The sequence below is a fragment of the Anguilla anguilla genome, chromosome 13, assembly GCF_013347855.1.
Source record: "Anguilla anguilla isolate fAngAng1 chromosome 13, fAngAng1.pri, whole genome shotgun sequence".
Classification (NCBI taxonomy): Eukaryota; Metazoa; Chordata; class Actinopteri; order Anguilliformes; family Anguillidae; genus Anguilla; species Anguilla anguilla.
In genome coordinates this window covers 6,113,480-6,137,825 of record NC_049213.1, presented here as the reverse complement: position 1 = coordinate 6,137,825, position 24,346 = coordinate 6,113,480, and the positions used below count along the sequence as shown (strand labels likewise).

General features: G+C 48.2%; 1 protein-coding gene across 5 annotated transcripts in view; it reads right to left on the bottom strand.

Moving 5' to 3' along the window:
- Nucleotides 1–24,346, bottom strand: part of LOC118211767 (filamin-A-like) — a 68,083-nt gene that overhangs the window by 30,773 nt on the left and 12,964 nt on the right. For all 5 annotated transcript variants that reach the window (XM_035389201.1, XM_035389205.1, XM_035389206.1 and 2 more), the window contains 15 exons: nt 16,260–16,511; nt 15,780–15,877; nt 13,454–13,601; nt 12,869–12,987; nt 12,648–12,725; nt 11,413–11,575; nt 10,555–10,755; nt 5,873–6,010; nt 5,182–5,308; nt 4,278–4,414; nt 3,261–3,457; nt 2,376–2,489; nt 2,045–2,188; nt 1,378–1,501; nt 843–1,003 (listed from right to left, as the gene is read on the bottom strand). In XM_035389201.1, the coding sequence (XP_035245092.1) occupies nt 843–1,003; nt 1,378–1,501; nt 2,045–2,188; nt 2,376–2,489; nt 3,261–3,457; nt 4,278–4,414; nt 5,182–5,308; nt 5,873–6,010; nt 10,555–10,755; nt 11,413–11,575; nt 12,648–12,725; nt 12,869–12,987; nt 13,454–13,601; nt 15,780–15,877; nt 16,260–16,511 (2,201 nt within the window). The remainder of the gene's footprint in view (nt 1–842; nt 1,004–1,377; nt 1,502–2,044; nt 2,189–2,375; nt 2,490–3,260; nt 3,458–4,277; nt 4,415–5,181; nt 5,309–5,872; nt 6,011–10,554; nt 10,756–11,412; nt 11,576–12,647; nt 12,726–12,868; nt 12,988–13,453; nt 13,602–15,779; nt 15,878–16,259; nt 16,512–24,346) is intronic.

Genomic DNA, 24,346 nt, shown 5'->3' with positions numbered 1-24,346 from the left:
GATCATCACTATGTTACTGGACACGCCTCACTGGTGCTCAACACAGATCATCGCTATGTTACTGGACACGCCTCACTGGTGCTCAACACAGATCATCACTATGTTACTGGACACGCCTCACTGGTGCTCAACACAGATCATCACTATGTTACTGGACACGGATCACTGGTGCTCAACACAGATCATCGCTATGTTACTGGACACAGCTCACTGGTGCTCAACACAGATCATCACTGTGTTACTGGACACGCCTCACTGGTGCTCAACACAGATCATCACTATGTTACTGGACACGCCTCACTGGTGCTCAACACAGATCATCACTGTGTTACTGGACACGCCTCACTGGTGCTCAACACAGATCATCGCTATGTTACTGGACACGCCTCACTGGTGCTCAACACAGATCGTCACTATGTTACTGGACACGCCTCACTGGTGCTCAACACAGATCATCACTATGTTACTGGACACAGCTCACTGGTGCTCAACACAGATCATCGCTATGTTACTGGACACGGATCACTGGTGCTCAACAGAGATCATCACTATGTTACTGGACACAGCTCACTGGTGCTCAACACAGATCATCACTATGTTACTGGACACGGCTCACTGGTGCTCAACACAGATCATCGCTATGTTACTGGACACAGCTCACTGGTGCTCAACACAGATCATCGCTATGTTACTGAACATTTAAAAAAGCCTAAACATACCTGAGTGATAATCTCCAATGAGTGCCAGTGAGAGTATATATCAAGAGTCATATAATAATTTCTCCAAAAAGTTTCAAAGTAAAAACGGAAAGAGAGTATTGGCTCATTTGCCCCCCCACATACCTGATCAGCGAACAGGACCATTATGGTGTAGCTCCCGGCGCCCGGGGGGGTGTACTTGACGGTGAAGGTGTCGTTGTCGTTGCGGATGATGTCGAAGTCGATGTCGGCCTCGGTGGGGCCCACGACGCCCGGGGCACACTTGATCCCGATGCTGATGTCTCCTGCCGAAGCCAGGGGGAAAATTCCTCATTAGCTACACATTTGCTAGGTAAACAGCCCATCTGGGGGGGAAACCAGCAGGGGCGCTGTGGAAGAAATGAGACGCAGCACTGCGGCTGCACTTCCCAAAAGTCAAAGGCACTCTCGTAGAAGGAAGGAAGAAGAAGAAAAATATGGTTTAAAACACTTTAATTTGTCACATCCATTAGAAAATATTGAAACTTCAAAATGGGTAATGGTCAAGGCATTTTGGTGGCATAGCCTTAGTCAGGGCATAGTCCTCTTGGCCTATGTAAGGGTTTGACTACATTTCCCATAATTAACCGTTTTGGCCAATCAGAGAGCGGAGCTGCAGTGGCGGCATTCTCAGGCTCACCTTGGCCTGCCTCGGCGCAGTCCACAGTGAAGTACGTGGGCTCGAAGGCTTTCAGGCCCGTCTTGGCAACTCCGGGTCCTGACACTTTCACCTTGTTGGGGTGACAACCGGCTCCCACATTCATCTACACGAGAGAAAGCACCAGTTACATTCAGGTACTTTTTACACTTTCAGCCTCTTAACAACCTCAATTCCTGTCTTTTGTAACCTACATTTACAGTAACAATCACCAAGCTTAAAAGAGCTGTTGGGGATGCTACACTGTTAGCATGTTAGCACTGACCCTCAAAGAGCTGTTGGGGATGTTATACTGTTAGCGCGTTAGCACTCACTCTGAATGGGCTGTTGGGGATGTTATACTGTTAGCGTGTTAGCACTGACCCTGAATGGGCTGTTGGGGATGTTATACTGTTAGCGTGTTAGCACTGACCCTGAATGGGCTGTTGGGGATGTTATACTGTTAGCACGTTAGCACTCACTCTGAATGGGCTGTTGGGGATGTTATACTGTTAGCACGTTAGCACTCACTCTGAATGGGCTGTTGGGGATGTTATACTGTTAGGGTGTTAGCACTCAACTCTGAATGGGCTGTTGAGGATGCTACACTGTTAGCACGTTAGCACTGACCCTGAATGGGCTGTTATACTGTTAGCACGTTAGCACTCACTCTGAATGGGCTGTTGGGGATGTTGACTCCACCCCATGACACCATCACAGTGTGCTTGATGGGTTTTTTGGGGGTGTAGCTGCAGCTGTACGTCCCGTTCCCATTGTCCTTCACCTGCACCTCCACAGGATTCCCCTCGCCGTCCTACAGAAAATCGGGAAGCGCAGACAAACCGATATACACACACAAAGGAAGTCTCATCAACAATTTTACACACATTCAACTTTGCAGAATGCCACTTGTACTGCAGTTCAAATATAATGGCATGTACATATCATTCATTGAATACATGTTACAGGAGATTTACTGAATTGAAATGAATGGCTCATACCTGGGCGTGGATTTTCAGAGGAGCTTTGCCTCCCAGCTTGGCATCCACAGTGAACTCCGCAGGCTTGTTCACTCCTAGGCCACTGCTCTCCAGCCCAGGGCCATGGGCCTTCACCTGAAACACAGGAAGGGGATTCATCAATCACCTGTTCATATCCCAGTTACAGGGAGGGAATTAACCAATCACCTGTTCATACCCCAGTTACAGGGAGGGAATTAACCAATCACCTGCTGACACAATAAATATACTGTATATCTTTTATTTACAAACCAGTCGTGTCTGTTATTTCACTAAGTTGGGCTCTACAGACGTACAGAATTCAGATTCTGGTTGCTGAACTTAATCTGTTCCGTTTAGACCTGACCAAACCTCAATACAGTATCTAGCTAGCAAGCTAATGCTACATATTTGCAAACAGAACCCCAGACAAGATCCCATGTTCACTTGCATATCAGTGCCGTCAATGACCAAAAATCTCTGGGGCAATGTGGCGAGAAGAGAAGTCTAGATAACTGCTGAATTTGCTAGCTCACTGATTGGAAACAGCAGCCAAGTGAGATGATTATGCTGTTTTTTCCAACTGATAAAAGTATGGTTTATCTTTATTGCACTACCAAATCTGGTTATTATTCGATGCGGTTTCTAATTTGCACGAGTTTCGGATTTCACACAGACAAGCAGACACATTTGGGTCTGAGTTGATCTAGATTAGGAGAGAAAGTAACCCACTTCAGCTCATGGCTGATTATAATGTGAGTTAATGGGCGACACTATGGGGGATTATAATGTGAGTTAATGGGCGACACTATGGCGGGTTATAATGTGAGTTAATGGGCGACACTATGGCGGGTTATAATGTGAGTTAATGGGCGAGGCTGGACTGACCTTCTCTGGGTGGAAGTCCTTTCCTGGCGATGGCTTGATCTCGGCCATGAAGGGGCTGTGCTGAATGTCCTCGTTGTTGCAGAGGACGTGCACGGCGTACTCGCCCGCCTCCATCGGCCAGTACCGCACGTCGCAGGACCCGTCGCCCTTGTCGTCGCACTCGATCTTGGCCTGGGACGGGCCCTCCACGGAGAACCCTGCCGCGGGCAGAACAAGCTTGAGGATTTGGGAACCGGACGTAGGAAAAAAGGGAACTCCGGACTCATTAATACATTGGTCTTCAACCTTTAAGAATAATTTATCCACTGCATTTCTAATAAGAAAAGAAATACTTTCGCAAACAAAGAGTGCACAGAACTTCACCCCAAAACAATGATGTCACATGGGTATAGCTCCTCCCCTTCCCCCGATTATAGGGAATGGATTTATAAAATTTAGCAGGAGCTGCTGTTCAGATGAAAATAAAACAAGACTCCAAACCTTCACTAGCAGCTTAAATATTGTGATTGTGACTCCAGATGTACAGACAAAACAATAAATTTGTCAGTAGTGCACAGTATTCTCCAAAGCAAGAGACATCTACATTCCCTTCAGTGAAAAGTACAGGAGGCGTTGCATCCCAATGACATCATCGCTTCAGATGGTCATTTGCAGATATAGATAGGAGAATTGTTTCTGATGCATGAACGAGGTCATGCCAACTATTCTGAGGGTAAAACAGAATGCACAATACAATACAAATTCACTATCCACACAAAGTGGGACATTGTCTTTGGTTTCACATGGCAAACAAATAAAAACAGCCATACGACACACAAAAACACTGGGATCGAGAAAACTAATCATGAAATGCACAAAGTATGTAAGTGTGCAGATCATTGAGCAGCAGTGCATTAAGTTTAAAATGCTGATGGCACCTTCAACTTGATTGCTGATTTTCAGTTGGATTTTAAATCCCCTTCAAATCCTAAATGAGCAGAACATTCCACAGGAGATGAACTCTGTCTAAGGACTTACCCAGTGTGCCAACATTGTCCCCGACAGCCTCCACCACGAAGTCCGCAGATTTTCCCACGATGCCACCCTCCAGTCCTGGGCCCCATGCCCGCACCTTCTGGGGACCGGCATCCGTGCCCACCTTCACCTCAAACGGGCTGAGGGGTGGGGGGGAAAGAGGGGGAAGGGCCGTTCGTTAGCTCATTAGCTACCTCGCAGGGCTGGCCGGTGTTCCATAATCATCGAATGTAATAACATCACCTTCACCTCCATTTTATAATAATTACAATACAGGCATTTAGCAGACGCTCTTATCCAGAGCGACTTACACAACCTTTCGCATCGCATTTACATTGCATCCATTTATACAGCTGGATATATACTGCAACACAGGTTAAATACCTTGCTCAAGGGTACAACGGGCAGTGTCCAACCCAGGAATCGAACTTGCAACCTGTTGGTCACAAGCCCGTTCCTTGCCCATTATTCTACACTGCCGCCCATATGGTGCATTACCCTCCTTTTCCACTTTTTCTCTTTAATTATGCCTGATGCGGAAGTAAAGAACCACACTTCAGAGGCTGTGTGAAATTATTTCAGAGGAAAAAAAAAAAAAACTTAACATCTTATCGACTGGGTGTTAGATAAGACAGCCAATCAGCGGCAAGGTCGTACAAGCTTCCACGTGATCATGTGATGCATTTTTATCGATCACATGGAAGCTGCAAAATCTTTCTACCGATTGGCTGTCTTATGGTTACCCAATAGATAACAGCGACAAAGTTGTTTTCACAGAAGCATTTGTGAACAACCAACGCAACGTGCACTGAATTTTTAATGGCCCATATATGCTGCATGGAAATATAGGGCCAGAGACCGAGTCCTTCCGTCCGAGACCCCTCCGCCCACAGGAAGGCCCCCTCACCTGCGTGAAATCTGCTGCCCTCCCCAGGTGATGGTGATGATGTAGTTGCCGGGCGTGGTCGGGTAATACTCATAGCCGTACGTGCCGTCTCCCAGGTCCTTCCTCTTGCAGGGCTCCTCGAGGCCCTCTGAAACAGGACGGAGAAGCCAATGGTGAGAGCAGCCATGAGGATTACTGAACTGCTGCCAAACAAAAAGGGCAGCGCATCTGCCATTTAGTTATTGGGCACATGCTTTTAGCTACAGCAACAAACAAGTGGATTTAACATGGCAGGCAAATGCCACTGGATGTAGAGATGGGCAAAACTCATTTACTTTAAAATTAACTCAATTACCAGTAAATGCATTTCAGGGCAAATAACAAATTAATGAAATTTTACAGTGACGGCAGTTACGGAGTCCGATCCTGGTATTTTTCTGGGGTGCGTAACCTTGGTGTGATGTTTCAGGGGTGTAATCCCGGGGGTAAGTTTTGGGGTGGGATCCTGGGAATAGCGTTCTTTGGGGGTGACTCTGGGAGAAGTTCTGGGGTGTGTAAAACCTTGGGGGTGGGTAATGATGTTTGACCCTGTGGATGGCGTTGGGGTGCGAGACTCTGGGGACAGTGCTTTTGAGAGTGTGACCCTGCAGGGGGGGGGGCAGCGCTTTTATTTTGGAGGGGGGGAGGTGACGCTGCTGTGGTGGAGACTCACTGGGTCCTTTGATGGTGACTTTGAGGTCTCCTGTCCCGGCTCCCTTGGTGAACACCTTAAATTCGGCGGCCTCTTTGGTCCGCAGCCCCTTGGGCTGAAGGCCACGCCCGGACGCCCTGCAGAGGCTGGGGTTGCAGGCTGCCGGGAAAGAGAGAGAGAGAGAGAGACACGCTCAATCGCCAACGGCAACACAGCGGCAGCTCAACTGCAACACCACGAGCTTGCTGGGGATGTTACGCCAGGGGAAAAAACGCTTTCAAACACCCCCGAGTCAGTCACACAACCGTTTCACCGAGCGGTGAAGTTCAGAGACGGAGTTCACTTGATACAACAACATACGCAGAATTCTGCAGACTCCGTGAGAGAGGAAAGTCAAGGCATGCAAAACTAAACTGGGCTGGGCTGGGACATAATTTCAATTAACAGACAACACAAAGTTAGGATGCATCTGGAGTCTTCTACAGAACAACCCACAGCCCTAGCATTAAGACTACATTAATACTAGAGAGTCCAGTACTGCACTAAACCTGTATTTGAACAGAGTTTCTGCCTCTACTACATGACCTGGCAAGCTGTTCCACACATGGACAGCTCTCTGCGTAAAATATTTCCTGATATCGGTGTGGAATTTACTGCGCCAATTTCCACCTATGTGCTACTGACAGAACTCAGCTTATCCAGTTCTCTTACGTTAAAAAAAGGAAGACCAGGACTTCCAACGCCCAGCACTGCCGACACCTAAGCTCATATAAATGTGTGCTAGCCAGGCCTGGGTCAAATACATGTTTTAAAGTATTTTAATTACTTTTAATAAATTTTATTTCAGAAATTATTAGAAACACAGCATTTACAAATACTGAGTATTTATATGACATATATTTGCAATTACTTTCAAATATGTCTTAAAGAAACATTTAAAATACTGAATTTTCAAATACAAAATGTTTGATTTAATGGAATTATTAAAAAATATTTTCACAACATAAGGCCAGTGGTGCTACATGGGCAATTGCACCAAGCCACTGAAAGCACTGCATATGCGGGAACCTATCAGCTCTGAAAGTTGAGCGTTTTGTCCAATTAGAGGACAGCATGATGAGGGATGATGAGGACGCGTCATGTGACTGCTGACGGCTCCAGTCCAATTTCCATTGTTAGGCAATATGCACGGCTGAATTCTATTTTATCAGTGTCTAACCTTACAAAATGTAAAAGATGGAACTGTACATATGGCTGCTGAATGCTCAGACAACAGGAAAAAAAAGGGAAATACAGTAACTAACTTTAAAAATATTGCATGGGTACAAATAAACTGGCAAGTAGCTTATCAAGAAGTCTGAGTTTGCCATCCCCCCATGCAAAGACATGTACGGGCATTTAGGGTACTGTCTGTTAGAGGCAGCACGTGGATTGTTTAAAATTGCCAACATTGGCAACCATTGTCCATAATCCAAATTCAACCCCTAGCCCCTAGTAATTGCCCTGTGTTATAACTTGCTGACATCACAACGGGGGCCACTAACAAAGATTGCTCAAAGAACTCTGGGATACTCTCTTCAGTATGAAGCCATCATTGTTGCTGGCTCTGTCATTTTCATTGTCGATCACTGAAATATTTCGAAATATTTTAAAATTGTATTTAATTGAATAATTGTAATTGAATTTAAATGTATTTTTAAAAGGCTCTACATACTATTTGAAAAAGTATTTAGTTTCCCAGGAAAGTATTTATTCAAAGGAATGTATTTTTAAATACTATTTGGGAAAGTATTTGGTTTCCCTTTAAAATAATGAAAATAAATCAAATACATTTACACTTGAAATACTTTGTATTTGAAAATATTTCAAATATGTATTTAACTACATTTTCGAATTCAAATACAAATATGTATTTGTATTTGACCCAGGTCTGGTGCTAGCCAATCCTGAGGCTCGGCTCACAAAAACCAACTAACACCGAGAGGCCTCATGATGGGACGTAAGCACAAAAACACCAATTAGAATCAGCCAAACTACACCGCAAAGAAAATGACATCACCTATTTGAAGAACCAGAGAAAAAGCGCAAAGCAAACTGGAGCGCTGTCGATCCGTAGAGAGAGAATGCGCTGTGACAGACCACATGACCACAGCGGCGGAACTTCAAAGAGACGTCCTGACAAAGTACAGGCTCGGCGATGAAAGCTCGGACACAAGCAGACCTACCAGCGACAGGGGGGGAAAGAGACAGAGCTCCAACTTCCTCTCAGGAAATACATTAAAGAAAAACACATATTCTAACTGAACCGGTTTGGGGACCAACCTCTCTAACACTTTGAGCAAAATACTTCTTTCTGGGAAAGAGAGATGGAGAAAGAGGGAGAGAGAGAGAGAGAGAGTGTATGAGGGAGAGAAATTGAGAGGGGGAAGAGGGGACAGAGGGCGAGGAGAGGGAGACAGGGAGAGGAAGAGGAGAAACGATAGGGGGAGAGAGATAGGAAGGGAGAGAGAGAGATTTGGGAGAGACGGGGCGGGTGAGAGATGAGGGATAGATAGGGAAGGCGAGAGAGGGGGGAGGGAGGGGTCCCCTATCCTAGCATCAGTGGGGAGCTGGAATGTGAGATGGTAAGTGAACCGCAGGGCAATTAAACAGATCAGATAAGCCTGGGGAGCGGCTACACGTCTGTTGGGCGGCAGCGTGGCATGATGGGAAAGGAGTTGGTCTCGTAACCTATAGGTCGATTCCCCAGCAGGACACTGCCGTTGTACCCTCGAGCAAGGCACTTAAACTGCACTGCTTCAGTATACATCCAGCGGTATAATTGGTCACAATGTAAAATGCTATGTAAAAAGTTGAAAGTAAGTGAACTTAATTTAATGTAATATAAAGCACAATAAATATCCAACACCCTTTCATAAGAACACCAAACTCCATTCCCTCATCCGCCTTTCTAAGAGCAGGAAGTGGAGACGCCCAGACAGACAGACGGACAGACAGGCAGGCAGAGACAGATATACACTCCTAAAACCTATCTGAGCGAGCAGCCACGATGTGTCACCGTCACAGTCACATCTATTTAAAACCTTAGGAAAATGCCCAGTTATGACTGGACTTCCCCTGAAGGAAATGAGGTTCCTGTGAGGTTCTCAGATAACAATAATAAAGTGTGCGCACGTGTGTGTGTGTGTGTGTGTGTGTGTGTGTGTGTGTGTGTGCGCACATGTATAATTCGTTATTAGGAAAATGGAGCATATCACAGAATTTAAACATGCCGACATACTCAACAAACCTCTAACGTGAAAAGAAAGTACGATGTTGGGAACGTGCTTCGCTACGACCACACAAACTGCCATCTACCCACTACGTGCGCATGCATGCCTACCACACTCTCAGCACAGGAAGCGGTTAATGCTGGCAGACAGTTAAGAAATGCATGCAGAACACAAATACTCAAGAGACCATTCGTAAGGTACCCAGAACAGAGATCCAAGGAGACAGGAAATGACATCAGAAGTCAAGAAGCTGATCCAGAGAGAGAGGAAGAGATACCAGCTGGCCAGGCTAACAGGACGAAAGAGGGGAGACGATGCATGTAAGATATAATAACAGCAAAAAGCAGGAACACAAAGAACATCAGAAAAAGAGATGCATACAATCAACTTTAAAACCACCTTCCATACTTATGTTACTATTTTAAATTTCCCCCTCCTTTTTCCCCAAGCCCAGTTTGTGCACGGCTGTGCTCTCCTCCCAAACATGGGACATCATTCTCTCTCTCCACAGTCCACCAGTTAACTCACACAGTCAGCGGTGCCAGACTGCGGTGCCAGACTGCAGTGCCAGACTGCAGTGCCAGACTGACCCGAGGGGGGCGCTGGTGTGCGATGAGGCACAGACACACCTGCTGACCAAACCCACCCTCCACACTGAGAAGCCTATGGCCAATTATACACTAACCTGAGTGTACACTTAGCTTGCCCATCTCCCACAGTGTACCCTTCTGCCCCACACACTGCACACTTACCCTTACAGTGTACCCTCCTGCCCTACACACTGCACACTTACCCTCGCCCAGTGTACCCTTCTGCCCTACACACTTACCCTCACAGTGTACCCTCCAGCCCTACACACTGCACACTTACCCTTACAGTGTACCCTCCTGCCCTACACATTACACACTAATCCTCACAGTGTACCCTCCTGCCCTACACATTACACACTAATCCTCACAGTGTACCCTCCTGCCCTACACATTACACACTAATCCTCACAGTGTACCCTCCTGCCCTACACACTGCACACTTACCCTCGCCCAGTGTACCCTTCTACCCTACACACTTACCCTCACAGTGTACCCTCCAGCCCTACACACTACACTTACCCTCGTCCACAGTGTACCCTTCCACCCTACACACTTACCCTCACAATGTACCCTCCAGCCCAACACACTACACACTTACCCTCGCCCACAGTGTACCCTTCTACCCTACACACTTACCCCCACAGTGTACCCTCCTGCCCTACACATTACACACTTACCCTCACAGTGTACCCTCCTGCCCTACACATTACACACTAATCCTCACAGTGTACCCTCCTGCCCTACACATTACACACTTACCCTCACAGTGTACCCTCCTGCCCTACACACTACACACTTACCCCCACAGTGTACCCTCCTGCCCTACACACTACACACTTACCCTCGCCCACGGTGACGGTGAAGGGGCTCTTGGAGATCTGCCCACCAGCGAAGGTGACATGGATGGTGTGCGCCCCCTCCTGGACAGGTTTGTAAGTGCAGTGGTAGCTGCTGTTTCCTTTGTCCTCTATTTGACACTCCACAGTATCCTTCTTCCCGCTGGGGTCGACAATCACCACTTCCACTTCCCCTACCCCAGCTCCTGCAAGGGAAGAGAGGGCGTGACTGGGAGTTACAGCCCCGCCCACAACCAGCACCATCCCCTCAACATCACGAGCCCCACCTCCAATCACCAGCCACAACCACCAGCCTCAGCATCCCCATCACTAGCCCCACCTCCAATCACCAGCCACAACCAGCACCATACCCTCACCATCACCAGCCCCACCTCCAATCACCAGCCACAACCAACAGCCATCCCCTCATCATCACGAGCCCCACCTCCAACCACCAGCCTCAGCATCCCCATCACTAGCCCCACCTCCAATAACCAGTCACAACCACCAGCCATCCCCTCACCATCACCAGCTCCACCTCCAATCACCAGCCACAACCACCAGCCTCAGCATCCCCATCACTAGCCCCACCTCCAATCACCAGCCACAACCACCAGCCATCCCCTCACCATCACCAGCCCCACCTCCAATCACCAGTCACAACCACCCGCCTCAGCGTCCCCATCACCAGCCCCGCCCACGACAACCAGCACGTTTGTTTTTATAAAGGGGCCCTCTGCTTTAGAACGGCCCTTTCAGTTCTTCAGCACTACGTTTGGAGACCGTGACCTACGGAGGACGCAGGCAGGGACGGCAGGCAGCGCGCGCTACCTTTGAGCATGCGAGGGCATCGCCAGCGCTACCTGCGGTGTACACGTCGAAGTAGGTGGTCTTGTTGGCGATGTTCCCCGCGGGTTCGAGGCCGGGGCCCTGGGCGGTGGCCTTGCTGGAATCCCCCTGGGCCATGCCCACCTCCACCTCGAAGGGGCTCTTGGAGATGTGCAGGCCCGCAAACAGAACGGTCACCTGCAGAACCCAGAGCACGAGCGCCGTTAAAAAATCTAAAATGGCTTCCGTCATTCAGGCAACGCGCAGCTATTGGCTGCGCCACTGGGCCCCGCCCCCCCACTGGTTCCGCTACCCACTGTACAGCAAGGTTAATGACCTTCAGTTTCACTCATACAATGACCAATTCACTGAGAAATTAAGAGGCAACTGCACAAAACACACTTGAATGAGATGCATTACTATACCGAACTAGCGTGGCTCATCAATTCATGAAACAAATACTACTATCCCATCATGCATAGGGTCATGTACAAATGCTGAAAAGGACTGGCTGCCAACAGTTGTGGTACAGACGTCTGCAACAAGAGACCTCATTCATTGTGAAATACAAGCGAATGTTTGGCGAGAGCTTCAACAACCAAGACACTTGCTGAATGAGCAACAAGCTGGGACATTTTTATCTTTTAAGAATGGAATATTCCGGAATGATTCCCAAGACAGAATTTTGTACATCTATCTCCTGAGTGTGAGCTTATTACCTCTTTATCTCTTAGTTTTTCCAGAAGAATTCCAGATGCTGGCAGACACTGCACACACAGCACATTAATAATGTGCAGTGGCTCAGCACCCTGTTCACTAACATTTTTTTTTTGTTCACACTTGTGAATTTGTTGATTTCCACAGCAGAAAATAACTAGAGAGAACCCTGCAGCCCGCAGTTACTTCAGAAGGACCGCTCACCCATTCAAAACCTTTTCTGGGATAAAACCGAGGGAGAAAGGAGAGAAGAGAAGGAGAGCAGTGGTGTGCACTCTCCGTTCAGAGCTTCCATTCAACCGTTTCACAGGACCGGAAAAATGGCTGGAATGCGTCCGTACCAGGGCTAAACGACATTAGATTACATCCGCCGAGCAGACGCTCTCAGAGTGACCGGCACTGTAAGAGAATCACGAGTGCCTTCATACGATTTATACGAGTTATACAGTGCCTGTGCCAGCTAAACGCATTCCCAGACCATAATGCTAATACGCGCAACACTACTAAAGCTCGAATACACGGTGTCAACTGTGCTTGAGTTGCGTCGCTTTACCTTGTGCTGTCCAGTGACTTTGGGTACGTAGACCACAGAGTACGTGCGGTTCTTGTCATTGTTGGCGGTGACTTTAGCCTGGGGGGGGGGGGGGGGGACCAAACATTTAAAAAAAACACAGGTGGTTAGACTCGTGGAGACCATTTTAAGCGCCGAGCAAATGAAGGGGTGAACGAGCGAAAGTGGCGTTGAGGAAAGACGTCACGTGACGTAACCCTCACCTCCTCCCTGTGGCCCGCCGGGTCCTCCACGTACACCAGCACCTCCCCCATCCCGGCGCTGATGGTTTCCACGGTGAACAGAGCCTTCTTCATCACCACGTTACCTGTGGGCTCAATACCTGCACGACACAGAGACGGTATCCATCACACACACATACGGACTGAAACGCACACATCCTCTACACCTGTACGACACAGAGACAGTATCCATCACACACACATACGGACGGAAACACACACACACCCTCAACACCTGTACAACAGAGAGAGTATCCATCGTACGCACATACAGACTGAAACACACACACCCTCAACACCTGTACGACAGAGACAGTATCCATCATACACACATACAGACTGAAACACAGACACACCCTCAACACCTGTATGACAGGGAGGGTATTCATCATACACACACACACACACACACACACACACACACACGGACTGAAACACACACACAACCTCAACGCCTGTACGACATCTCACACACACACGGACGAACGCACAGACGGACGAGCACAGACGCACGAGCACAGACGCACGAACGCACAGACGGACGAGCACAGACGCAGGCGAACGCACCCGGTCCGTAGGCGCGGGCCTTTTTGGGGTTCAGCTTGGGGCGGAGGGGAGCTCCGGGCTTCAGCTTGGCTTTGGGGAACTGGGACAGGTAGGTCATGACGGAGTGCTCGTCCACGTTGGGGTCCACGATCTCCTCGGGGGTGATGACCTGGAGCACGAGACGAAGACACAGCCACGTTAACCCACAGGGCCGACTGCCGCCATTACCGCCTTACGTCCTGCATTAGCCTGAGCGTCCCGCATCTCAGCCAAAAATATCGCCACACAGAGCACTGGTCCAAGACTACACAGTATATTACCCGCGTACATACAATAAATTCACGTTAAAGGGTTACCAAGTGTATGTGCAATGAAACTGACAAATACCCAGCTTTAAGTGGTATTAAGTGAATAAAATTACACAAGCCAACACTACAAAGCAGTGGGTAATACAGGCTACTAAGCCCAAAGCAATAAGCCTCTTATGCACTGTAAACGCACGTTAAAGTGCCACATCGGGAGATGCAATTGTTTTAGTTTCAATAAGACACTTCCCCTGAAACCAAAAAGGAATACTCCCCAATACTCAGTTATAGAGGTCATTTAATTAACAGAATACGACGCACCGGTCCAGACAGGACAGCTGTATGCCTTTGATGGAGATAAGGTTTAGTCTGCTTGGGTGCTCCGGGCTAATGGACTCAGAGAACTTCAAAGGCCTAGCCCACGGCAGGACGGAGATAAGCACAAAGATGAACAGGACAGAGGACCAGCCCCAGGGTGGGACGGAGATAAGCACAAAGAGGACAGGGGACCAACTCCAGAGCAGAACCGAGGGGGTGACTCTTTCTGACCCTAAGGGCAATCAGTGTGTGTGTGTGTGTGTGTGCGCGCGTGTGTGTGTATATACATGAGTGTGTGTGTGTCACCAGGGGTTAGGTGGCTTCAACAGTTCCCTGAGGAAGCCTCACTCTGCCACAAATTACAGTGTATGATTCCTCAACATTACAAAAGTTCAATATCTATGGGCACCATGTTTAAAATCCTGATTCAGACCAAACTAGAATGAGACCGAGGCCATGGTGTTACTACCAGCCTATTCAAACAGTATGTTTATTGCCTGACCAAGACTCCCAACAGCAGGTTCTGAGGTTTGCTGATGCATCTTGGGATGCCTTGGGAGAAACAGTGGTGAGACACTCATTCATTTTCCTGATGATCATATACATAGTATTTCACATGAAGGTAAATTAAACTCTTTATTTTAGCCAATGAAAATTGGTATTTGATACCATAAATTGCTCATAAACCTCCTTGATTTCATCTGACTGTGCACAATTTGTCAAAGGTCGATCCACTAAATTTCTCTGCCATCAGAGAATTTGGTAATACCATTGATGATAATTATCAAGTGAACTAAAAATAACAAATAAACAACATATTAAATGTTGGAAACGTGAGGAGGAGTTTTGGTAGCCAAATTTTGTCAGGAACCTTTCTACCAAAAAATTTCTACTTGTCTGACAGCTCCCAAACTCTCATTCACACACACACACACACTCATTCACACACACACACTCGCTCACGCACAAATATCAAGTCTGGCCGACAGTTCACCTCAGACGACTCTGACTCCGATAATACCCATAGATCCAGTTTGCCAGTCAGACAGACTGCCAGCCAGCCAGCCACGTGTGATGTGAAAGCAGCTTTTGAAAGCCTTTGTCACTGAAGAGGAATTAAAACCTGCTCTCTTAGCAGAACTCGCGCCAGTTGCAGGAAAACCACAGGCAACTGGCAGCCTGGCAGACGGGCTGCCCGCAGCACCGCACGCCACGGCTGGCTCGCTTCCTGCGCCATCACAAAGATTCGCCCGCCACTACAGACTCTGCACCTGCAGCTTTTCGTTCCGCACGCTCTCTGCGACGGGCGCTCTGCTCTCTGAGCCCGATCACCTCTGCATAAATGCACGCAGCGAATAATGCCTCTTCTCACCGGACCCGCATGACGCCCAGTCAGCATCAGTGATGGCAAATCAAAGTGGGCGTGTCTGAGTGGAGGAGGGTCTCTCTGTCTCTGCATGAGGCAGGGGGTATTTCTGGACCGGGGGGAGGTGTGTCTCTCTAGGGGGGGGGGGGGGGGGGGCGTGTCTCTGGACAGGGGGGAGGAGGTGGGTCTCAGAGCAGGGGGAGTGGCTCAGGAGCAGGGGGTGTGGCTCTGGATCAGGGGGTGTGGCTCTGGAGCGGGGGGTGTGGCTCTGGAGCGGGGGGCGTGGCTCTGGAGCGGGGGGCGTGGCTCTGGAGCGGGGGGCGTGGCTCTGGAGCGGGGGGCGTGGTGATGAGCGTACCTGTGGGATTCCCAGCCAGTCGTCAGCCTGCTGCATGGCCTCGCGGGCATTCTCCACCGGCTTGCTCCGGTCCCAGGAGTCCCAGTCAGGACACAGACCTGGGGGAGGGAAATGGGAGAACAAACTCAAACACCACCCCCTCACACACACACTTACTCCCTCAGGAGAAATAAGGACGCACAGCCCCACAGGCTGAAGGAGAGCTTGGGACGTTCATCCCACTTCATTATACAGATAATTACAGAGAGAGAGACAGAGGTGCTACTGGGCTTTAAGCTCACCCTCCTTTTCTCTCAGTTTGGAAGGACAAAATTTATTCTCAAGTGTACTGCTTATCACTACGTTCTCCATGCTTCTATCAGAACAGATACCAGACCATGGGGCCCATCCACACACTGGAACAGGGCCTTAACAGGATGAAGCTCCCAGCAGCCCCTCTGTCCACAGCCCCTAAAAAGGCCCTAGCCACGCCCCTCTCACCTGGGGCACAGCTGTCCACGAGAGCGCCCAGGGCCTGGCCTGTCTGCCAGTCACGGCTGAAGTTGGCGATGGGCAGGTCTGGCACTTTGTTCTGGATCCATCCCAGCAGCCTCTGCTTCGGCGTCTTCTGCTTGCCCTCGTCCTCCTCCTGTTCCTCGTCCCACATGGGCATGGAGATGGAGTAGTGCAGGATCAGCGTCCATATCAGGCCCAGGATCAGCTTCAGGTTCCCGTCCACAATCGCCTTGGAATCTAATGGACACAGTATCGACGGTGTGAACATGCATCACAACAGCTAAGGATGACTGTCAGAGACACTAAACACTGAACAGTAAGGACATGAGATTCACAGCTGAGGATGACTGTCAGAGACACTAAACGCACTGAGCAGTAAGAACACAATTCACAGCTGAGGATGACTGTCAGACTAAACGCACTGAACTGTGATAGTCGGCATCATCACAGTTGAGGAAGGCAGGCATGTTTTTAAATGGCACAGTTGCAACCAGATCGCGTGCCAGAAACGACCACTGGCCTAAAAGCGAATTACACCGCACACCACGCATCCTTCGGAGAGAGAGCATGAGTTAAAGAAGGCCCTGGCTAAAAAGCTACAGGTTTTGGTTCATTTATTTAGCCCTTTTTTGTTTTATTATTTTTACCAAGATCCACTGAGGGTGACAGAAGAAGCTTTCCATTTATTTATTTGTCATACTGTAAAACCTCTGTCTCTCTCTCTCTATCTCTGCAAATACATTTGCTGGTGAAAACCAGTGAATTCACACATCTCCCCGTGCCCAGCTCTTCTGTCCACCCAGGGGCGTGTCACAGGGGTGTGACACAAGCGATGAGGAGTTATTTTCATAAACCCGTGACGCATGTGTAAACTGTGCAATTTACAATATCAAATGCCCCTTAAAAAAGTAACGCCTATGCAAAGCTACACAAAAACTCAAAACTGGTGTTTTGAGAAACATGGAAGCAGATCTGCAGAAGTCATACACAGACCTGCAAGTGCATAAATATATCAAAGTGCCACTCATGGGTATTTCAGTGTGTTTGTTAAGTGCCAGTGGAACACTGTGTCACATCAGAAACACTGGAATTAAAGCCAATGAGAAGCGGCGATTCAGGAATTAACATGAGCATTTCAATACAACCGCAAGGAGTCACAGTTTCCATTGATTCAAAATGAACTACTATCAGAATTATGACTACACAGCACTGATAAACTTCAGAGTAGCACATTTTTTAGAAACGCAACAGTAACAATTCCAATCAACCAAGGATTCAAGTTCTTAAAATTTTCCACATCACTTTCATAGTTAGAAACATTTCAGAGTTCCGGAAGGGTCCGTTTCTGTATCTCAAGCTCTACCGTGATATTCTGCCCTTTCACCACTCGGTATTCAGACTACTGAATAACATCGCACAAACAAACCCTGGAACCCCACAGCAGACAGCAAAGGTGAATGTGTCACATGACCGGGCGGGGGGGGGGGGGGGGTGAGGAGAACGAAGGACTCACAAAGAGAAACCACTGCACCCCCCCGCGATGGAAGAGAGAGAATGAATCATCACAGCTTGCATGTCACGCGATTCGGGTCTGCAGGGGACCCAGCTAGCCATTCACTGAGATTAGAATGGCGTGCCAGAGAGGTGTATGCTGAAAGTCATATGCATAGCTTGTGATGCATGAAAGTGTTCAATGCACCAAAAACAGCCCACATATAAATCAGAAATTCCCCATGACGAATCAAAACCCCACGCACCCCCTCTCCTCCCCCCCCCCCCCCCACAGTCAGGAGGGCAGTGCACCCTCACATACCTCACGACTTTAAAAAAAACATTTCATGTTATATTGAAAAGTTTCATTTGAGTTTACATTTTTTGTTCAAACAATAATGCAGAATTAATCCCTGTTCCTCCAAACTTCCAAAGATTAAACCGTTATCTGATGTAAATCAGATGGATAAATCTCATTCACGTGGGGTCTGCCAAGGCACCCTGCACTGCCATGTGGTATCCATGGTAACAGGACTGCTCTGGGCCCAAGATAATCTTTGTGGATTACAGAGAGAAGAAAAGTAAACGAACATCGAGTGGGAAAAACTGACCGAGGGGTGTGTGCGCTGGGGGATGTCGTCTGCAGGAGTTCAAGTTCTCAGAACAATATAACCACGTGCACGCGAGTGCGCACGCACGCACACACACACACACACACACACACACACACCCCTCCAAGGTTACAGGGCAGGAGGACAAATCCTGTGATGGGGTGATATGACAGTAGAAAACTCAGTTCTTGCCAAACAAGGACTCATCCAGACCCCAATGCCGTAAGGAACGTGTACAGTCAGTCAGTGGGCGTGGCTCACACCCCAGGGTTGCATGTCAATCAACACGGATGATTATTACTCCGCCTCCATATCACAGTGCCTTAACCCCACAGCTAGGAACTCTCTGAACGGTCTGAAATGTCAGAAAGCCGTGTAAAACACAGGGACGGTTTTTAAAAAAAATTTTTTAAGGAGCACCCGAAGGCACAGCGCGTTCCCCTGTTCCAGATACGCTAACGGCCATGCGAGCCAGAGGAACTGAGCGTCCTGCTCCGGGGGTAAAAAGGGAAAGCATGATTTTGGGGATAAGCTGGAGCGAGAGGGAGCGCTCACTTATCTAACGGCATGGTAACAGGAAACATGACAGGAATCCCAGAGCGTTCCAACATCGGCCGGGGGATTCGGTACACACACACACACACACACACACAAATACACACACACAGGCCTTTTTTGGCCATAAACGCGTCCAGTGGGCTTAACCACAGTTAGAAGGCAAATTCCCCGAACATGAGTGCCGCAGCAGTGGAGTTGTGCAGAATCACTGAGTCATCCCTTCCTTTAAAAGAGGAGGCGCTGTTCACAGGCCCTGCTGAGCCTGACTCATTACAGGGCCCAAACTGCGCCAACCTGCCCTAACACTGCCCTCTAACAGAGAGAAACCACCCCCTACCTGCAGTACCACTGCCCTCTAACAGAGAGAAACCACCCCCAACCTGCTCGAAAACTGCCCTCTAACGGAGAGAAACCATCCCTACATGCTCTAAAACTGCCCTCTAACAGAGAGAAACCATCCCGTACCTGCTCTAACACTTTCCAACTGACAGAGAGAAACCACCCCCTACCTGCAGTAACACTGCCCTCTAACAGAGAGAAACCATCCCCTACCTGCTCTAATACTGCCCTCTAACAGAGAGAAACCATCCTCTACCTGCAGTAACACTGCCCTCTAACAGAGAGAAACCACCCCGAACCTGCTCGAAAACTGCCCTCTAATGGAGAGAAACCACCCCCTACCTGCTGTAACACTGTCCTCTAACAGAGAGAAACCACCCCTACCTGCCATAACACTACAGCACACTGATCACTGCAGTGGGGAACAGCACACTGATCACTGCAGTGAACAGCACTGAACTACAGCACACTGATCACTGTGAGTGAAGAGCACTGAGCTACAGCACACTGATCACTGCAGTGGTGAACAGCACCCTGATCACTGCAGTGGTGAACAGCACTGAGCTACAGCACACTGATCACTACAGAGAGAACAGTACTGAGCTACAGCACACACTGATCAGTGCAGTGAACAGCACTGAGCTACAGCACACTGATCACTGTGAGCAGGGCTGGAGGTTGTCTGGATTGATGCCACTAGTGGAAGCACACAGTGGGATGTTACCTTTGAGGCAGACAGTATGTGCCCAGTGTGACATTTAAGAAGACAATCTCAGTCTCAGTGCCCCATCCCCAAACAGGCAGCAATAAAACCCAAATAAGTTTAAAGGGTTAAAGTCCCTGCCTTGTAATGACCCTTCCCAGTGAGCTCACTGCATCTCCACAGGAGCCAGAGGAAACGGTTCACATTCCATTGACATCTTATCACAAACTACGTGGTCTGGAGTCGGCCCTGACTCACACCCCCCAGCGCTGGGACAGGGAGGGGGGCGTCAAGCCCATCGCCCATTCCCCTTAAGGCCAGGAGAAACCCCACAGAGAGGGAGAGAGGCACACACACACACTGAAGTGCCACACGTGGAATTAAAAACCCAATGGAAAATGTGAATGTACGTGAACAAGTACAAGTAAGCGAAAAAAAATCTATCTGTAAGACTGGAGATCTGTGAAAATCCTTCCTTTTTTTTTTTTTGTTGGATTAAATGAAAACCCCGCTCTGGCCCGAGCGGTTTGCAGGAGCCGGAGCTAAAGGTTAAAACATGGGGGAGACACGGTGTTCTAGCACACAGGGCCCAGCTCCGAGCGCAGGAGAGAACATGTCTCGCACGGACAGCCTCCAAAACGTCCTCTCCTCCTCCTCTCCGTTCTGCTCCCTCTTTCCCTCCCTCCCTCCCACCCTCCCTCTCCCTCCGACTGGAAACATTCCCTCGGCTTTTTTTGCCTTAAAAGGGCAGAAGCAAACTTGATCCTGGCAGTCTCCCCATTGCTCGGCTCCGAGGTTTCTGATTACAAGCAGGAAGAGGGGAGGAGAGGAGGGCGGAGGAGAAGAGGAGAGAGGAGGAGAAACTGAAGGCGGGGTGGGGGGGGGGGGAAGAGAGAAACGCAGCCGAAGAAAAGTGCTGTGTGGGGAATTTTTACAGCCCTGTTCTGACGGGGGCAGATCGTCAGACCCCTACCCACAATGCATTTCAGAACCAAGCAGAATGAGAGACGGCTCCCACAATGCACTTCACACAAATTCAAACGGTTCACATAACGTACAATTCTCATACAGTAGCAGCTATCCACAGCCATGAACCTCAAGTCCAGGTCAAACAGTAAAGCTTAGGCTTGGTTTTAAGGCTATGTTAGTAAAGCTATGGCTAAGCCTTAAGCTATTATAAGAGACATGATGAAAGAACTACAACATCTCAAGATACAGGTACAACAGGAAAGTTCAAGAAGACCAAGATAAGTGCAGCAGGAAAGTACTACTTGACTGGGGGGTGGCTCTGCAGTGAAGTGTAGTGTGAATGTTCGTCAAGGTGGAGTCTGAAGAGATGAGTCTTCAGACCAACGGCGGGAAATGGGCAGTGACTGAGAATCTCATAGAGGAAGAGGGAGCTCATTCCACCGCTGGGCAGCTAGGGCAGAGGAGACTTTCGGGCAGAGTCTGAGAACCACTCGTGCGGAGGGAAGGAAGTGCAGCAGAGCAGAACAGGAGCGTAGTGCTGAATTGCGTCCTGTGCGTAAGAAAGGGGCTGTCCGGTTGGCTGCTATATAGAGAGAGAGTCAGAGAGTGGCTGGATGCTCCCAGCCAGCAGGTGGGATTCAGTATTTTGTGATCAGTGCTGCAGGATCAGTATTTTGTGATCAGTTGCTGCAGAATCCGTGTTGTGAGCAGTGCTGCAAGATCAGTATTTTGTGAGCAGTGCCATTGAATAAGCGAGCAGCACAGAGTTGAATCATTTACTTGCATCAGTCAGTGGCCTCACCAATGTCTTGTAATTTTTTAATCCCATATTGTATACTCTGGTATACAAGGCCAGGTTACACCCTGTAAGCATACTGCACATGTATAAACACACATCACTTTAATGCAGGGGATTATGGGTAATGGCACTCAGCCCCTCCCTAGAGACTCAGACTAACTCAAAATCAATGACTCATCCCCCCTACGGATCACAGCAGGGGTGGGGAACCCAGTTCCTGGACGGCTGACCACTTCTGGGATGACATGGAAGCTTCCACTCGTAATTATGCAATTGGCCCAAATCGCTGAAGTCATCCAGAATTTCAGCTACGTTTAACCTCATTGATGAGAGCTGAAGACTGCATTAGAGTCCCTACGTGAAATGTTTAACAGTTTTTTAACAATTAACCAATTAAGCCAGGGGAAACCAGCAGAAAGACCGACCAGAAATAAGGAGAGGTCAGAAACGCAACACCTTTAATAAAACCGACCGATTGACATTCTGATATCTGCTCAGAGCCTGATGAGTCTTTAAGGGTATTGGGTTTCTGAGCTTCGATCTCTGACCTTATTCGAGGTCAGTCCCTGTGAGGTAATCCAGGTATGGACCCCCTCTGTGTAAACAAAGGCCCTTCATGATAAATAAGGCTGGAGTAGGATCATTTGATCGCAGGGTGAGCTGACAACCACCAGTCACAAGAAAATTTCACTTTGTTTCCACTGTGGTTTCAACTGATGTAAACGGCACAATAATACAAGAGGAGAAGCATCTACAGGTCGTCATGGTTACACAAAGACAAAAACCCAAAAAAACAGGATGTGTAAGAAGAGAGAGAAACAGGAAACGAATGAAGCCCTGAGATTGATGCGGTGAGCAGGTTACCCCAGGCCACCGCTTCGCGTGCCTGGAGGGTCTGAAAGGGTTTCGCGCCTCATTTCGGCTCTACCAAGAAAAGACCAATACCAAGATAAGAATGTGGGCAGTGCAGCTGCAAAAACCATTCCAGGGTAAAAAGCCCCAGAGCTGTTCTGCCTATTCCGACTGCGTTGCACTCTAAAACACAGACCTGCAACGACTACTCAAACTGTGTTACCGTAAACACCAGAGCTCCATCAATCTACCGCCAACTGTGTTATACCGAAAACCTAGACCTGTGATGACTGCAACTGCGCGACGCTCAAAAGCCATTAACACAGTACCATTTCCAGACCTGGGTCAAACACATATTTTTTTGGGATTCAAATACTTTTCTGTGCTCTATTGATCTTGCCTGGTGTAATTGAGCCTGCCAATACGACCAGGAGGGGTTTGCACTTTTTGAGAGTATTTCATTGAGTATTTCATACACCAGACAAGATCAGTAAAGTATAGAAAAGTATTTGAATCCAAAACAAGTACGTATTTGACCCAGGTCTGGCCATTTCACAGCTGTCGACTGTACTAACTGTATCACCTGGAACAACCATTAAGACGATGTCGAGAGGCAACACCATCATGTAACTCCACCTTGTTGTTCCACACGTGCCTTACAATGAACTTAAATGAGGTACGATTAGTTTAAAATGTCAGAATTATAAAAGAACGACAGACAAAAATATTGCGCAAGGCAATGTAGATCTGCTGACGCCAACTCCCTGCCTGTCAGGTACGGAAATACGTTTTTCACAATGATGCAACAGGCATTCCTGGATCGCAGCTCATTTGGAGAACACGTTTCTTCACGAAAGCACTGGCTACGAACTGAAGAAAATAAAATAATTCTGCTGGCAGGGGTACACCCTTATTTTAGAATACAGCTGCTGAAAGACACATTCAGAATCCCCCAAAATTATGAACGTGCGCTGCACACAAACACAGTCCGGGGTCCACACACCGGGGTCCCCTGAAAGGCCGAATCCAGGGCGCATCTCGACAAACACCACCATGTTTCCAAGGAACAGCTCCACCAGGTTCACTACCCAGCATGCACTATTCCCAGCTGGTCATTTTACCAACAATCCATCAGTGCTAAACAATTACAAAATATGTTATTGGTGCAAAACCATCTCCAAAAATAACACACACACACACACACACACACACTCACTAACTGCAATAGGGCATAACGGTTTAGCCTAATCATGTAGGGTTTTGAATCAGCATTATTAGAGTTTTGTAGAGATTATTGTAGAGTTATGAAACACTGACAGTACAAAAAAGCTGGATGAAAAACTTCAATGTGTCAAAAAATATAAATGACCAAAACATGGATGTGCAAAACGTTTCTGTACATTAGCGATGACATGCATCTTTGCTCACTGGATACTTCCCTCGTATGTTGCAAGAGAAATGTCCGTTCAAACAACGAGCAGCATATCCTTGCACAATCCTTGCCCCTGGGGCAATGGATTCCTTGGGTGGAGCGAGACACTCCTTTATGATGAAGAAATACAATTTATACATTGCTTCAGCATCGCCCTTGTTCTGTTTATGAGCTTGGCACCGCTTCTGTTTTTCCCCTTTCACAGAAGAACAAGTGTCAGACATACAGACAGACAAACGCACATGACGCACCCACACAAACTCAACGTGTCTCCTCCTGTGCAGGAATCTACCAACTCTTGGCATCTCAGTTTGGATG